The 17,030-nt window shown below is 44.9% G+C and overlaps 1 protein-coding gene and 1 non-coding gene across 2 annotated transcripts in view; both read right to left on the minus strand.

Moving 5' to 3' along the window:
* The window catches only part of LOC139384355 (transcription factor 12-like), a 95,908-nt gene that overhangs the window by 8,011 nt on the left and 70,867 nt on the right, over positions 1 to 17,030 (minus strand). Inside the window, exons 9-14 of the mRNA XM_071129062.1 lie at positions 11,387 to 11,486; positions 10,514 to 10,653; positions 9,793 to 9,937; positions 9,604 to 9,674; positions 5,906 to 6,011; positions 1,627 to 1,703 (exon numbers count right to left, since the gene is read on the minus strand). Of these exons, the coding sequence (XP_070985163.1) occupies positions 1,627 to 1,703; positions 5,906 to 6,011; positions 9,604 to 9,674; positions 9,793 to 9,937; positions 10,514 to 10,653; positions 11,387 to 11,486 (639 nt within the window). The remainder of the gene's footprint in view (positions 1 to 1,626; positions 1,704 to 5,905; positions 6,012 to 9,603; positions 9,675 to 9,792; positions 9,938 to 10,513; positions 10,654 to 11,386; positions 11,487 to 17,030) is intronic.
* Positions 4,770 to 4,852, minus strand: LOC139385315 (small nucleolar RNA SNORD35). The gene has a single exon (XR_011628936.1). It is a non-coding gene; the product is annotated as a small nucleolar RNA SNORD35 (small nucleolar RNA).

Genomic DNA, 17,030 nt, shown 5'->3' on the forward strand with positions numbered 1-17,030 from the left:
AAACATTAGTGGAAGAGCCAGAGATAGTATAGACTGAGATAGAAGGACGGAGATAGTGTAGACTGAGATAGAAGGATGGAGATAGTGTAGGCTGAGATAGAAGGACAGAGATAGTATAGACTGAGATAGAAGGGCAGAGATAGTGTAGACTGAGATAGAAGGGCAGAGATAGTGTAGACTGAGATAGAAGAACAGAGATAGTGTAGACTGAGATAGAAGGGCAGAGATAGTGTAGACTGAGATAGAAGGACAGAGATAGTGTAGACTGAGATATAAGGACAGAGATAGTGTAGACTGAGATAGAAAGGCAGAGATAGTGTAGACTAAGATAGAAGGACAGAGATAGTGTAGACTGAGATAGAAAGGCAGAGATAGTGTAGACTGAGATAGAAAGGCAGAGATAGTGTAACTGAGATAGAAAGCCAGAGATAGTGTAGACTGAGATAGAAGGACGGAGATAGTGTAGACTGAGATAGAAGGACGGAGATAGTGTAGGCTGAGATAGAAGGACAGAGATAGTATAGACTGAGATAGAAGGGCAAAGATAGTGTAGACTGAGATAGAAGAGCAAAGATTGTGTAGACTGAGATAGAAGGACAGAGATAGTGTAGACTAAAATAGAAGGGTAGAGATAGAAGGGCAAAGATAGTGTAGACTGAGATAGGACAGAGATAGTGTAGACTGAGATATAAGGACGGAGATAGTGTAGACTGAGATAGAAGAACAGAGATAGTGTAGACTGAGATAGAAGGGCAGAGATAGTGTAGACTGAGATAGAAGGACAGAGATAGTGTAGACTGAGATAGAAGGACAGAGATAGTGTAGACTAAGATAGAAGGGCAGAGATAGTGTAGACTGAGATAGAAAGACAGAGATAGTGTAGACTGAGATAGAAAGGCAGAGATAGTATAGACTGAAATAGAAAGGCAGAGATAGTGTAGACTGAGATAGAAGGACAGAGATAGTGTAGACTGAGATAGAAAGGCAGAGATAGTGTAGACTGAGATAGAAGGACGGAGAAAGCGGAGAGTCAGACAGAGACAGATATATGGTAACTAATCCCTGTGTCAGGCAGCATCAAAAATGTGGTCCTGTGTAGATAATAACTCCTGACCCCTCGTCCTCTCCTCCCACACGTCCCATCCCTCCCACACATTCGCCGTTCACACTGATCATAGGTTTGGTCGCTTCACAAAAATCCCATTGTAGGTGGCATTCAAATATAGTGAGTAAATATTTATCCCCACAGCCGATGGTGTGAATGTGTGATGTGGGCGTCAGGTGGTGTGGGGTGAAAACTGATCCCAAGTCGTGTTTCTGGTCCGCTTACGGACAGGCAGCTAGCGCTGGAATCCTTGAGCAGTGGTGGTTCAGTCAATGCAACAGCTGCCAGGTTCCCCAGCCCCCATAACTCCACGAAGTAGGGGACAGATGGCAGGAGACACGCCCCAAGGGACGGTTATTGTTCAGCACCCCCAACCCCCCCCCACCGACATTTGTCAGCCAAGAATCTTCATGTAATGCTATCCCTGCCCTCCGTGAGAGAACCCATCTACTGTGTGCGTGTCCATTAAAAAGTGCTCAGGGTGTGGGGGAAGGGAAGAGAAGGGAGGCAGGGAGACTTACCAGTGAGTGCAGGGAGTTCTCATAGTTGGGCGAGGAGGAGCTCTGCCCGGCTGCACCACGGGACCATTGGTTGGTACCTGAGAGAGACAGAGCAGGAGAACCACAGTTATCCACCTGACATGGCTGATTCAGACATCACAACATGGCCAATGATAAGAGACCTGCATCCTGCTCCACTCTACAGGGGCTGACTGACACACAAGCACATCCACATCCTGTCTGGTCTCTTGTTGTTATGCTGTGAGAGGTATTTTCATCATTGGGGTTCAGCTGCATTATTTCCTGGTGACTGGGCTGCATCCTGCATCATGAGCCAGGGCCGTGGGTGGACGGCCCCAACATACACCAGCACACTGGGACACACTGGGGCACACTGGGGCACACTGGGACACACTGGGACACACTGGGACACACTGAGACACACTGGGGCACACTGGGACACACTGGGACACACTGGGACACACTGGGACACACTGGGGCACACTGGGACACACTGGGGCACACTGGGGCACACTGGGACACACTGGGACACACTGGGACACACTGGGACATGGCCTACATGTACATCCGCTCATTAATGAGCTAATAGCCCAGGGAGCAAAGTGAACAGTGATAAGAGGCCCGGCTGGGATAGAGGCTGTCTTCCACTGACACTGACAGACTGATTCTTCCACGACAAAAGGACTCCCTTACTCCATCCAATGAGCCAGAAAGTTCCAGAAGGCTCTAGCAAGGCTGCACTCATGGGTGCTCCTCTTGTCCGCTGATCTAAGCCCGATGTGATTGGCTGACAAGCTTCCAGGGGTCACGATACAAATATCATCTGACCAATCACATGCCAAGCTGAGGTATAGTGTAACAGCTCCGTGGCTTGCCAAAACATGCAGACCAAGAGAGACTCAGAGACTTGACCTGAATTAACTTTCCATTCTGAGATTCTAGAGACAACCAAGAGACAGGGCAATAGTCCAAACAAATGGTGGAAACATCTAATTAAGGAATTCCATTCTATCCCAGACTGGGTGATCTCTAGAGCACATAAAGCAGAGGGGATCACAATGTGTGGGAATGGTTATAATCAGTACATGAAATGTGCAATGGCACATACAAAACAAGTGTGCAACTAAAATAGTGTGAAACTAAAATAATCTGCTAATCAAATTGAGGTCTGACGCAACAAAATATATTTTTCTTTGACTCTTTATCTTAGCCAATGTTGTCTGAAATATTCCAACTAACAAACAACAGTGCACCAGGAGGTAATGCATTACACCAAGCCTGTTGTGTGCACATGAGAACAGTTCAAGTCTCCTTAATCGATTGTGACAACGAGGAAACCTCCCAGGTTATTTATACTGGGCTGTGTTAGTGAGCCAGCCCCAGCTATGGGCCCTCACTATACCGTCTGGTCTCCATTACTGTGGCAGGAGACCAACACCCAGCCCACGTACTGTAGCATACTCTACAGATGGATACATTGTTTAGCGTACCTCTCATTCTCTCATTTAGGCTGTTTGTCAAAACCAACAGCAGGCCCCATTTTCTCCCTGTTCTCCTCTAAAATGGTATTTCAGTATTTGAGGGAGAAAGATCGGAGATCACTAATAGCCCAGGGAGCAAAGTGAACAGTTAGCTTGTTTCTGACGAACACTAGGATTACATCTCCACTTGACCTGGGGGAACTGTTTAGGATTTTCCATTGATTCATCGTCAGCAGTGTAAACTAAGCATTAGTCGTCTTCTGAGAGAAAGTCTCTCCACACAAAGGTCCTGGAAAAGCCAGGCTTTAATTAAGAAGCTATTAAAAGTAACTTTGGAACAGGGATTGACGGAGCCTCTCTGCTCAACCTCAGTGTTTCCCTGGCGCGAACCAAACAGGAAGTACTCATAACTAAGCCTCCCTGGGCCTCTGGTCCCCACGTGGAGGAGAGGGCTAATTGAACACACCAGCAAGAGTTGAGTTGAGCAGCACCAGGGTGTATATCTGTTCCTGCCTGGTTGGGTTATGAAAGTAGCTAATCCTAATGAACAGATGGAGCAATTTGTGGTTAATCTGAACATCATGCCAAATCATGCCCCAACTGACCTATGTAATGCCCCCTATTCTAATTAACAAACTTCAAACAAATAAATGGATATTAGATCGCAAAACATGAAACAAGAAATACATTTTCAATCATCCCAGTTGCCCTTTTAAGCTACATTAACTTGAGTTTTTATGGAGGCGTTCTATTAAACTAATGTAAACAGATTTGGAAATGGATAAGTTATGACTTTTGGGAAGGGTTTTGGACAAAGGCAGATGTTTATTCATATGGCAAGTCATGGATGTGTAATATTTGTTTTGCATTTGTAAATTGAACAGAAACTGTAGATTCACTGAGGATGATTATAAAGAGAAACTCTGTTTCACATTGTAACAAAAGTTGGTGCCCTTGGTATCATGTTGTCTCATCATTTGTATAACAAAACATTCCACACCCACATAACTGGAGTTCTCAATTTCCAGGTGACAGGAACTTCACTGATCAAATCAAAATGGTTGTTGGCATTCTACCTCCTCTGTCCTCCCATGTAGGGCATGCTGCCCTGAGGCCTGGCTGGCTGAGGTGTAAAGAGGGTGCGTGAGGGGTCGGCATCCCTCTGTGTGAAGCCGATATAGTCCTCCTCATCAGCTGAGTCACTGTCGCTCCTCGGGCAGATAAATGAGGCCCTTTGCAGGCCGGTCGATCCATGGGGAGAACAGCTGTCCACAGACCAGAGCAACAGCTGAGGACAAGGGGGGCATACGTGGAGACAGCTGTCGCCACTACATCACCACACACGGCACAACTGCCCACTAAAACAACACGCTGGGATTTCCCTCTCTTTCTTTCTCTCTCCCTCCCCTCTCTCTCTCCTCTCTCTCTCTCCTCTGCCAGAGTGTCTCTCACAATTATTAAATGTCCCCTGCACATTGCTCTGCTACTTATGGACCCAGTTTCAGGGAAATTGATTATCTGAATGATCTGGTTGGTTATCTGGTAGAATGAATACAGTGACTGAGAGGAGAGGATGTCAAACTCTAAGATAGTCTCTTAGTTCCTTTCACCAACCGAAGAGAGCTGACTCCTTATCACTATGTAGCTAGGGGTTGTCTGGGGTAAACTGCATCCGCTGTCGCCATGAGGCAATGTCGTCAAAGTCACAGAGACTGAAGACCATCGTGAGATAAACATCACTTGAAGACCATCGTGAGATAAACATCACTTGAAGACCATCGTGAGATAAACATCACTTGAAGACCATCGTGAGATAAACATCACTTGAAGACCATTGTGAGATAAACATCACTTGAAGACCATTGTGAGATAAACATCACTTGAAGACCATCGTGAGATAATCATCACTTGAAGACCATGGTGAGATAAACATCACTTGAAGACCATCGTGAGATAAACATCACTTGAAGACCATTGTGAGATAAACATCATTTGAAGACCATCGTGAGATAAACATCACTTGAAGACCATCGTGAGATAAACATCACTTGAAGACCATTGTGAGATAAACATCATTTGAAGACCATCGTGAGATAAACATCACTTGAAGACCATCGTGAGATAAACATCACTTGAAGACCATTGTGAGATAAACATCACTTGAAGACCATTGTGAGATAAACATCACTTGAAGACCATGTGAGATAAACATCACTTGAAGACCATTGTGAGATAAACATCACTTGAAGACCATTGTGAGATAAACATCACTTGAAGACCATTGTGAGATAAACATCACTTGAAGACCATCGTGAGATAAACATCACTTGAAGATCATCGTGAGATAAACATCACTTGAAGACCATTGTGAGATTAACATCACTTGAAGACCATCGTGAGATAAACATCACTTGAAGACCATCGTGAGATAAACATCACTTGAAGACCATCGTGAGATAAACATCACTTGAAGACCATCGTGAGATAAACATCACTTGAAGACCATTGTGAGATTAACATCACTTGAAGACCATCGTGAGATAAACATCACTTGAAGACCATTGTGAGATAAACATCACTTGAAGACCATTGTGAGATTAACATCACTTGCAGTGTTCACCTACAGCACTAAGACAGAGCCTTATGGAGGAAGCAGTGTGAATGCTCTGAGGAAACAATAACCCACATCTTTACATGGACTAGTTTAGGCTGGTATAATGCTATAGTGCAGTAGATCAGAGTGCAGACTGATGTTCCACCTGCCCTTCCAGAGGGGGCGCCGGTGGTCACCACTGTACCTGCTGAGGCAGCAGCACCTGCTGTGCAAGTCAGGGGCGACGGAGATCCTACAGGGGTGGAGGGGTTGGATGGAAAACTACTGCTGGTGTGGTCAGGTGAGTAAATCTGTGGAGAGAGAGGGGAGAGAGAGAGGGGAAGGGGGAGAGGAACGGAGGGAAAGAGAGTGAGGGGGATGACAGAAGGAGGGAGAAAGAGAGAGATCCGTCAGTAAGGTAGAACATGCAGCTCTTTAAAATCACAACCTATCGTTTCCCCATACTTTTTATAGCCTGTGTCACCATCCTTCAGCGGGCGCACGGCCGAAATTGGCTCATCAATTCTGGGGATTTTCCAACCAGGGAGCCCATAAAAATGTTCAGAGCATACATATGGGTCTTTAACGGTGAGCAGTGGCTTCAGTGAAAGCATAAAAAAAGGTACCGCAAACCATATTCACTGCGACACCTGAAGGCTCTGACCAGTCCGGTGCCCTCCTCTAACTCTGCTTAGTGTTGTTTTATTTACATCTCCCCCACTAGCCACAACATAGATAATATCATACAAATACTGTATCTACAGTAATATGGCTGATACACTATTAGAGGAGAAAGTCAACGTCTTTACTCTGGGGGGGAAACAGGAACAAAGCGGTTGAAATCCTTTAAAGCTAAAGTGGACTAAAATCTGCCCTAGATCCCATTAATATCTTTCTAACATGGTACTATATAACTCCAGTATAAACCCAGGGTGGAGCCATAGACAGGGAGAGATACAAAGGCCAGCATTAATCCCCCAATAGTGATGGAGCGGAGGGGGTTATCCTGAATGAGCTGCACCACCGCACCTCTCCATGCTAGACCACGCCCTGAACTGGCAGAAGACCTCTTTTACCATACTGTAGCATGTACAGCCTTCCACTGTGTTTGTGGGGAATGTTAAGCTTGGGTCAATGAGGTTTTTAGGGCAACATGACAATAAGAGCGAGAGAGAATGGGAGAGAGAGAGAAAGAGAGAGAGAGAGAGATAGCAAAAGAGAAAGAGAGAAAGAGATAGAGAGAGGGAAAGAGAGAGAGAGAGAGAAAGAGAGAGAGAAAAATAAAGAGAAAGAGAGAGGATGATGTGATTCTGAAGCACACAGATTACATCTCTAAAACTTTCACAGGGATTTCATTTGTTTAGAGAAATGCTGGATTAAAGCAGACAACACATCCCTGATTTGTTCCCTTTAAGAGGATAGTTTGTGCCATAATGGAAAGTGTCTCCCAGTAAACCAGGGTATTAGAGGTTTGATTCCCATTAATTAGCAGAAGCAGTAGATCCAGAAGGATTTCTCAGTCCTGCAAGTAAACATCACATCCTACTCATAGGAAACCGTTTCACTTCAGTAAACACAATGGAATGCCGTTATTAATCATCTTCTCTTTTAAGCTTGATCACCAAGCTTTTGTGTTTCAATCAACTTTTGGAAGTCCAAATGGTTTGGCTATTGCATGTCACTCCGTGTACCAAAAGAGATGTTTTTCCCTGTGGGGATTTATACCCGCTTCTTCTTCTCTATTCTTTTAAAATCACATTTCTCAGTCAAAAGCATTTGTCACTGTTCAGTATCTTTACCCTGAGACACTCAATCCTGTTGAGAAGTAATGACCATCAACTGTGATCACAAGTGTATGTCTCAAATCAATGGGACTCAAAACGAATTAGCCAATATCTCTTCTCTTTCTAAAGCAGGCCGTCTATAGCCGTGACTCCTGACCCTGCAATATACAACGGGCCATTCTTCTGGTCCCGGGCTACTCCTGCTGTATTCAAACTGCAACACGACTAATTTTACCAACAACAAATGAGGCTCCGCCTCCTCATCGGTCACGCTCCCCCGGGCAGCGGGGGCCAATAAGCACGGCCCGTTTAAAAGGCCGGAGAACAAAAGGCCCACAAAGGGCGGCCCGCAGAGTTGAGCCACAGCAGTTAGGAACCCCCTTCGCTCCCCCTGGCCTCCCCACCCCTCGTCTCACCCAGCCCAACAGTGTCCATTTCACTGCAGCTTTGTAATGCTAATAGAATTGAGTCTACGAATACAAAAATACTTAATTTGTGATTATCATACACCCTCACACACACTTTTCTCTTTCGGGTGCGCACCACTAAGCCATAGCACTTCCCAAATGTAAACCCACTACGCTTTTATACATCCTACTTCTCTCACTTTTTACTAGGAATAAAAACTATGGTGGGTTTTATTCCTCTGAGGTGAGATACACTATATGGACAAAATTATGTGGACTCTCCGACAAATTAGTGGATTCGGCTATTTCAGCCTCACCCGTTTCTGACAGGTGTATAAAATCAAGCACACAGCCATGCAATCTCCATAGACAAACATTGGCAGTAGAAAGTCCTTACTGATGAGCTCAGTGACTTTCAACGTGGCACAGTCATAGGATGCCACCTTTCCAACAAGTCAGTTTGTAAAATGTCTGCCCTGCAAGAACTGCCACAGTCAACTGTAAGTGCTGTTATTGTGAAGTGGAAAAGTCTAGGAGCAACAACGGCTCAGCCGCGAAATGCTAGGTCACACGAGCTCACAGAACGGGATCGTCGAGTGCGTAAAAATAGTTTGTCCTCGGTTGCAACACTCACTACCGAGTTCCAAATTGCCTCTGGAAGCAACATCAGCACAAGAACTGTTCGTCGGGAAGTGTCGCCTGGAGTGGTGTAAAGCTTTCCACCATTGGACTCTGGAGCAGTGGGAACTCTGGAGTGATGAATCCTGCTTCACCATCTGGCAGTCAAACAGACTAATCTGAGTTTGGCGGATGCTAGGAGAACGCTACCTGCCCCAATGCACAGTGCCAACTGTAAAGTTTGGTGGAGGAGGAATAATGATCTGGGGCTGTTTTTCATGGTTCGGGTTAGGCCCCTCAGTTCCAGTGAAGGGAAATCTTAACGCTACTAAAATGAGAAATAATCAGTAAGAGGAGAGACAGAAGAGCTCTCTGTGAGGTTCTGTGGCTGTGGAAACCAAGAGGGCTCTAACTGGACGGAGGACATATTCATCCTCAGTAGCACAAAGGTTTATGAGTTACTGTGTGTCAAACGTGCAGGGAGACATGATCAAAAATGGAACAAATACCAGGGTTGGATTATTCAAACGGGTGAGGGTTTTTTTAAACATTTTTTTTTTTACAATTTCCTTCTTGTATACTCAGAGATTAAGTCTATAATTATCCAGGCTTAGGCACAAAAACAACTGCACACACATCCCTCTGGGCTTATTTAATCAGCATTCACTATAGCACTTAATACCCATCGTGACCACCGAGGTCACTTCCTTTACAGACTGAAGAGAGCCATAAATATAATGCACCATCTCAGTTTAACACAGAAATAAAAAACATCTTTGATATTAAAGTGAGTGGAGAAGGTACTGTAGTCAAGAAAACAGGATTCACATCCAGAGAGGGGACCAACCTAGAGGGGATATCCACGGAGGATTCCTAACCATCCATGTAAGCCTAACGCCTCAATCAAATTGCCATTCAGAGGGAGAGAGTGCAATTTTAAGTGCTGCATGGATTGTGCCTCCATTTACAAGTAAACCAATAGTTTTTTTTTTCCCAACAAACAACCTCTATGGATTTGTAACATGGTTTCTATCTAAATCTCTTTTGAGGCTTTCCCATTTCCCCGGAGGAGAACAGGGGTGGGCTGTACTCACCGAAGCCAAGGCTTTGCCCAGTGCATCTCCAGTCTGCTGGCTTCCAGAGGCATTCCCTCGATTTGCAGCAACTACAGAAACAAGGAGAGGACATTTATAACACAGAGCATAGATTAAAGAAGAGAACATCATTGTAGGAATTTATTGATATTGATATTTAAGAGTAGATCAACCAAATATTCGCCGTACCCATGACCCCGTCGGTGGTGTTGACAGGCGGGTTGTGTGTTGGGTTAACGAATGGTGAAGTGCTGGCGTTGCTGCGGTGGAAGCTGGACATTGGAGGAAGACTGGCATGGATGTCTGTCGGCGACACAGAGTGTGGAGGGTAATTCTGAAAGAGAAGGAGGACAAAACACTTGTTCATCAGGACAATGCAATATTGTGTGTGCATACACTTGTTCAGTGGTAAGAATAGCATTGTGCGTGGTGAAAAAATATCACTTGATAAAAGAGAGGTTATATGAATGTGGAGCCCAGACAGACAGAGGACTTTGGTTGGGCAGCAGCTGCAGGCTCCCTGTGAGTCCCAGTGAGACACAGTGGGCAGACAGAGCAGATGAAACACTGATAGGGGAGGTCAGCCGTGTCTTACACAGATACTGCCCAGACAGCAACATCACTACGGGCTCAGCAGAGAGGAGGGGATGTGCTCTGATGGGGCAGAACAGGACATGGAGGCTGAATACGCATCCGTCACAGTGTTTCCCCTAGCTGGACTTTTTCTGTAGGCAGGGTGGGCAATATTGCACACCACAAATATTCAATTGAAACCAATGCAAGCCAAATGTTTTATGAGAATGGGGCAATAGAGCTTAACAGGGAGGAGGTAGACTGTCTAAGAATAGGTAGGGGAGACATTGAGACATCACTTACAGTATGTGCGTACATCACTAGCTGGGTTGCTTACCTGGCGGTCATGTGAGTGCATGTTGACGTAATTTCCTGACTGCGGCATGTGAGATGAAGATCCTCCCAGCATTCCTCCATAACTAGGCTGGTTGATCCCATTGGAGGAATTCCACGGATCAGAAGAGTTGTGGGTCCCATCTAATGACAACAAACAAGAGTTGAGTTGAAATGGATCTTTTTTGAGTTTCATCCCTATTCTTTACAGTATAACAACTAATGTAACAAAATGATCATCCAATTGAAGAGACATCCTGGATTTGATTCCAGAAGGGAGCAAAGACGTTTTAATGGCTTTAGTTTAATAATCAAAGTCAAGTTTACATAAAATTCAATATGCCTGAACCGCCGTGAAGCAAACCACAACAGCAAACCACAACACACAGCTTGATTATGAGAGCCCAGAGAGACCTTTCCACAGAGGACAGTCACCCTCCTCTCTGCTGAGTCGCTGGATCACACAAGGGGGTTGTTCACTCCCCCAGTCTGGTCTTAGGACTGAAACACAAGCCCTGTCCTGGACACAGCTGAGATAACACTAAGCCTCCCTTGGCTAACAGAAACCAACCCGATCCCTTCAAAGACCAGCGACTCTGAGACCAGGCTCAGTGAAATACTGTCTACCAGAAGAAAGAAATGGCTAAATCGAGCTGAACATTTGAAACTGTTTAGCGACATCAGAGAGAGTGACTACAGAGAGAGTAACTGAGTGTGATGTTAGGATGTTTGTCCAGAAATATTTTCTCATGGGTCCACTGTCCATCAAGAGGCAGGAGAATAAATGGATAAAGACAGCGCATCAGATTGCACAAACAGATGACACTGGCTTCTTTAGACTCCATGACAGAGACTGTCTTAAGTCAGAATCACTTACCAAAGAAAGTGGTTGCAAACATACTGCTGGGGGGTTTGGGAGATGAGTAGGAGGGAGAATCTCTGTTGAAGTCTTCTGTGTTGGGAGAAGGGGCATACACCTGCCAAAAGAAAACAGACATTATTAACATGAATAACAACAGCAGGTGCATAGGGCAGTCTAGCGTTTTGTCAAAGTCATTATCCTCAAAGATGTAACTTGTGACTGTTCTCTGTATGTGGCAGGAGCATAATGATGATGATTTGGTTGAGTTATTAGGATGATGTTGAAGAGGAACAACTCTAATGCCCCACCACCCTGCCTGGTGGGTTGATCACAATCTAAAGCCAGTGCATTAAGGACGACTTCATTAACCATCATTAGATGCAAACGAGTACCTTCGCCTAAATTTGTCCCTATTCCTCACACGACTGTCATTTGTAAAGTAGCTTTGTATGTTGAAGCCAGATTCATGTCTACTTTAATGAATGTAGTGAACGAACTGAGCTGTGTCAGTTTAAGAAGCCAGTGGTGTGGCAGCTGGGCTCATTTGGAAGGCTTGTGGAGGGAGGACTGGATTTTTAGGGGGTGTTTGCATTTCACATTGTCTCAGCTCTTAATGGAACTATAATGACACCAGCACACACACTTCCATATAAACACTGCAAATTGCAGCTCGCCAAAGAAACAGAAATCAAATCAGAAAATCAAATATGGGGCCTGTGCTTTTCTTCATTTTGCTACCTGGCTGTGAGCTGCGAGGGATCGAGGGAGGGGATGAGCGGCGAGGCACAGAGGGCTGTTGTGCAGCTGTGGCTGTGCCAGGCTGGGTGGGAGGATCAAAGAGTCGTGAGGCCAAACATTAGTGATGTGGTCTCTGACTTCATCCACTCCAGATGGAGGGAGCGAGAGCTAGTGAACTCACCACGCCACAAAGAGGGCCGGTCCCTCAACCTTAACACCATCACCATGCAGCACAAATCACTACCAGACCTGCCACCCAGCCCTCCCCCACCCATCCTCTAGTCACCAGCAACATAAATTATTTTTTTAATGACCTAATGGCATACTCATCTGTTTGTGTGAACAAAGCCCTTCAAGAACTTCAAAGTTTGCTTCCTAATGCAACAAGATGTGTCAGTGGGCTTGGAGAGAATGTTTTGCTGTCCTACTAAAGAATAATCATCTTATTTATGAGACACAACCTCAACTTCATTCGTCATCACTTTACTACGTACGTCAAGAGAAAGACACGCACATACACACACACACACACACACACGTGAACGACATATCAGTCAGTCAGCTTAGCCAACACTCAGGGCCACGGGGTCTTGCTGAGCAAGCAGTGTGTGTGAGCATGTGATTAGCTGTGTGTGTAACTCCAGCACCCTGTGTACATGTCGTTTAGCAGGGAGGGGAGAGGATCTCTTGGCTCCTCTGGCTCGCACATGTGACCCAGGGTGTGGGGACTCCCGTGGTGATTCCAGGTTAGCCTCACACAGGAGCCCTGGCTTTGTCCCAGTCTGAGCCTCAATGGGCAGCATATGGCTTTGGATGATGCTAATTGTCCTCTTCACACTGGGCTAGCCAGTCAAGGCATTAATAAAACACCCAAACACCGGGCGCCTCATTCCCCTTGCCTCTGGAGGAGAGGGCCCGCCTGGATTTCCTTTTACTACCACATGAATTAAAGAGACATCACTCAGAGCCCGGGCCAGCAGGGCCAGCACAGTTGTTGGAGTTTGGGTGTTTAGTTTCTGTATATTTTCCGCATCACGTTTAATTTAAGAATATCTGTAGCCATCATAATCCATAAGCAATCATTAATTCAGGGTTTGTGGTTCATACACTGAGCTTACTCATGTTTGACTTAATATCAACAAGCATCAGATTTCACTGTCAGATTGGAGAGAATGGGGACAGTAGGTTCTTGGCAGAGCTTCGTTCTGCAACTCTCTCGTCTCTCTGTGGCTGATCTGAGAGGGCTGATGAGTCCCTCCACACCTTTCCACACATCACCAGCCTACAGCACCCGCCTTTGATCTCAACACCACACCAATCAAAACAGCACATGAAAAAAAACATTAAAACTGTCAACATATGGATACACCAAATGACGACGGCAAAAATAACCTCTTAAAAATAAATGATCACCGCAGTAAAAACTCACAAAAGAGAACAGCTGAAAGCAATGGGCTGCTGGTGTCAACACAGTATCCTGTCTCTGCACGTCACTATGTGGAACCAAACCATGCCCGAGGGCCTTTCTTTTCAAGTCTAAATCTAACACACTTATAGAGGCTAAAAGGCACACACGCAGCTCCAACACAATGGTCCCCTGCTACACAGCCCCAGAACCACCTTCCTGATGGGGCATGTTGAGCGCTGCAGCCTGGTACCAGGCAACCCTTTAACAGAGACATCTCAAGCCTCAAGCTGTTGATGCTTAAAAACTCCAAGATTTAGGTCTCAAGAAACACCATTTTCAAAGACCAACTGCACTCTGATAAATGAGGTGATATCAGGTGTTATATACGTGGGAAGCTGTCAACATACATTTTAAACTCTGAGGCAAAACCTGATGTTATCTTGTGCTGTAAACACTTATTCCATATTTCCTGAGCTGGGAAGAAAAACAGTCATTTACTGGATGCCTCCTTGGTCCAGTCCTCAGTGCACTTGAGGGATATTAGACAGGAAAGGCCACACCTTAGAAAAACACACTCCACCCACCAAATCCTCCCAAATATCTGAATTCTCCAAAGCTTGGGTTACTCATTTTCTATGGAACTGGAGGAAACAACGGAAATAAAACACTTCATACGCCATAAAACACAGAAATCAAAGACTTTAAGGCTCTTACCATAAGAACAATAATCACTCTCAAAACTCCAACAAGTAAATGTGAGTTTTGTTGATGCTCACAGTAAACACGATTTATCTCTCCTCCGATGAAGAGAAGATAAAGAGCTTGGTATTGGTTGGTTATTTATCGACTGCTTTGGATCATAAAGTTGACCCATGCTGCCCACACGTTCCCAATTTTCTCCCTCTGCCGGCCTGTAAGACATTCCTGGTAATACATAATATAAAAAGATCAAGTGATCTGTGGTGCTGTAGGAACAAAGGGCATTGTCCTAATGGGGTATGAGGAAGGCTAAAACACGAGCCTGAACATGTTGACCTCATAAAAGTGAATCTCACAATGGTATAGAAATGTTCAACTTCCTGGTTTCTAAAATCAGAGAATGAGGTCCAGTGAGACCTTGACTCTGAAAGGTGGAGTTCTCTTTCTGGATGGAGCTGACTGGGTGTTTCAGTGTTTTTGCTCTCTGGAGAGGAGCTGAGAAACAGGAAGAGACTTTTCTCTGCTCATCTCTTATTCAGCAGCAGTGCCAGTGAGACTTTTACACCTGTGACACAATTACTGCAAGCATCTGAGGAAACTCAATTTAGCTCCGAGGCAGGTAAACCGAAACACAAATGCACGCAACCACACACACGCACACTACACACTCTCCAACATACACACAAAAAATAAAGTTTTTGCAGGAACACAGAAATCAAAGAGTTTTTTACTGAGCAATCCAGGAATCACATTAGGCTCCCTGTAGAGTCCAGAATGCCGATGTGATTAAAAACAGATGGAATAACAGCAACGCTGGTGCTCAGAGCTCAATCTACAAACAGGAAAGTCTAACCTCAACAGGCAGCCTCTTTTCCTTAATCATTCCCAGACTCCCACATGTTATTATTTCAACCCAGTCCCAGTGCTGAACCAACCAGCCAGTAAAAATACATTCACAGCTAAAAAAAAACGATATTTTCAGTCTATCTGACTACAAACAGAGGTGAGAGGAAAAAACGTGTTAGACTTTTTTCAACCACACACATCCACATATTGAGTTTTGTTCCTACTTATATACAATTGATGTGCCTTGCTTATATTCTGCTTTATCTCTAATAGAGAAGTCTGTGCTGAAATTAAGCTTAAGTTTTGACATACATGGTTAGCTAATAAAAGGAAGTGAACCATCTAACAGATTCAGGCTATAACATGTCTGGAACATATTGAGAAAGAAATGAAGTAAGTCCTCTATTTGAACTGCAAAGAAAAACAAATGGTACTGTCACACAGCTGTAACTGAGGCAACGGAAAATCAGTCCACAGAGGAGAGAGGGAAGAGGAGAGAGAGAGAGACAGAAAGAGAGAGAAGGGCAGGGAGAAAGGGAGAGAGAGAGTAAAGCAGAGAGGAGTGATAAACTCTAGAGCCGAGAAACATCCTGTGCAGCCGGACAACCCAATATTCTGGACACACACACACACACACACACACACACACACACACACACACACACACACACACACACACACACACACACACACACACACACACACACACACACACACACACACACACACACACACACACACACACACACACACACACACACACACACACACACACACACACACACACACACACACACACACTCCCTCTCTTTCTCCCGCAGACAGAACTCACCGATTTCCCGTTGTAGTAATACATTAAGGAGTTGCTGCCCATTCCAGGGACAGGGTAGGCGCAATACATGATAGCTTCGGCTATTATACTGATGACTGGAGCAAGTGTACTGTTTCAGAGCACGGCAGCAGCAGCACACAAGCCTTCTCCCTAGACATACATCGAACCCGTTAAAAAGGGACTAATTCTTTCAGTCCTGGGCTGGCCCTTCACACATGGATCTACTCAGAGGAAACTTATGCAAAACAGGGCTGAACCATTCGCCGCAGTGTTAGGGGGTGGTTGAGAGAAGGGGAGGGGCTGAAATGGTTCTTCCCCTTGAGCCTCATAAGTGCTGAGGCAAAGAGGAAAGCAGATTGGGGGAGGGGAGGCAAACCGGAGGGAGGGGGGATAAAGCGAGGAGGTGGGACAGAAAACAAATGCTTGAGTTGATTTAGAAAGAGGAGAAAAAAAATGGTAACTCCCAAAAATAAACATTTACATTTTCTGCAGGGGAGATTGAACTAAAACTATTTAGCTTTGGGCACGATATCACTAATTTATGTTATTCAAAAGCAAACTAATTACTGAGTAAATAACTGCAATAAACAAGCTCTCCCACACAGGTTTTAATCCTGAGCGGGCTAATCTGTTGTTTTTGTAATAACTGAATTAGTCCGCTAGCAGTGAGGTAACATGAAGGGATAGGGTTTCTACACAACCATCTGGACAGGAGCTGAACCTGTTCCCACACTTAACATTATGCCAATTAACAACCAATATGGGAAAGTGGACTCTCAACAAGGAAAAGAAAAAAGGAAGGAAAAATAAGACCTCAAATTAAATTTGGATTATTTTTCTTAGGCAGAATACCCAGAGTCATAAAAACAGACAGGGAGAAGGAGAAAGAAAGGTTTGTAATGTTGTAGAACGTCTTAGTGAGAATGTTAATGTATACTGTGTGCTTCCATAACAATTAGACTTTCCCTATAGTCAGAATGAACCCCCTTGTTCATGACGGTGACTGTAAACAGAGAGAGTTGTTGAACACACGCCACAGCTGCAGAGGGGCCGGGCCTTGACGTCAGACAGGCAACAGAACTGTGATGCTCCATTTCCTAAACCCCCGGGGGCCTCAAGCTCAGACGTACACCACA

Source organism: Oncorhynchus clarkii, chromosome 26 (genome assembly GCF_045791955.1).
Source record: "Oncorhynchus clarkii lewisi isolate Uvic-CL-2024 chromosome 26, UVic_Ocla_1.0, whole genome shotgun sequence".
NCBI classification, from domain to species: domain Eukaryota; kingdom Metazoa; phylum Chordata; class Actinopteri; order Salmoniformes; family Salmonidae; genus Oncorhynchus; species Oncorhynchus clarkii.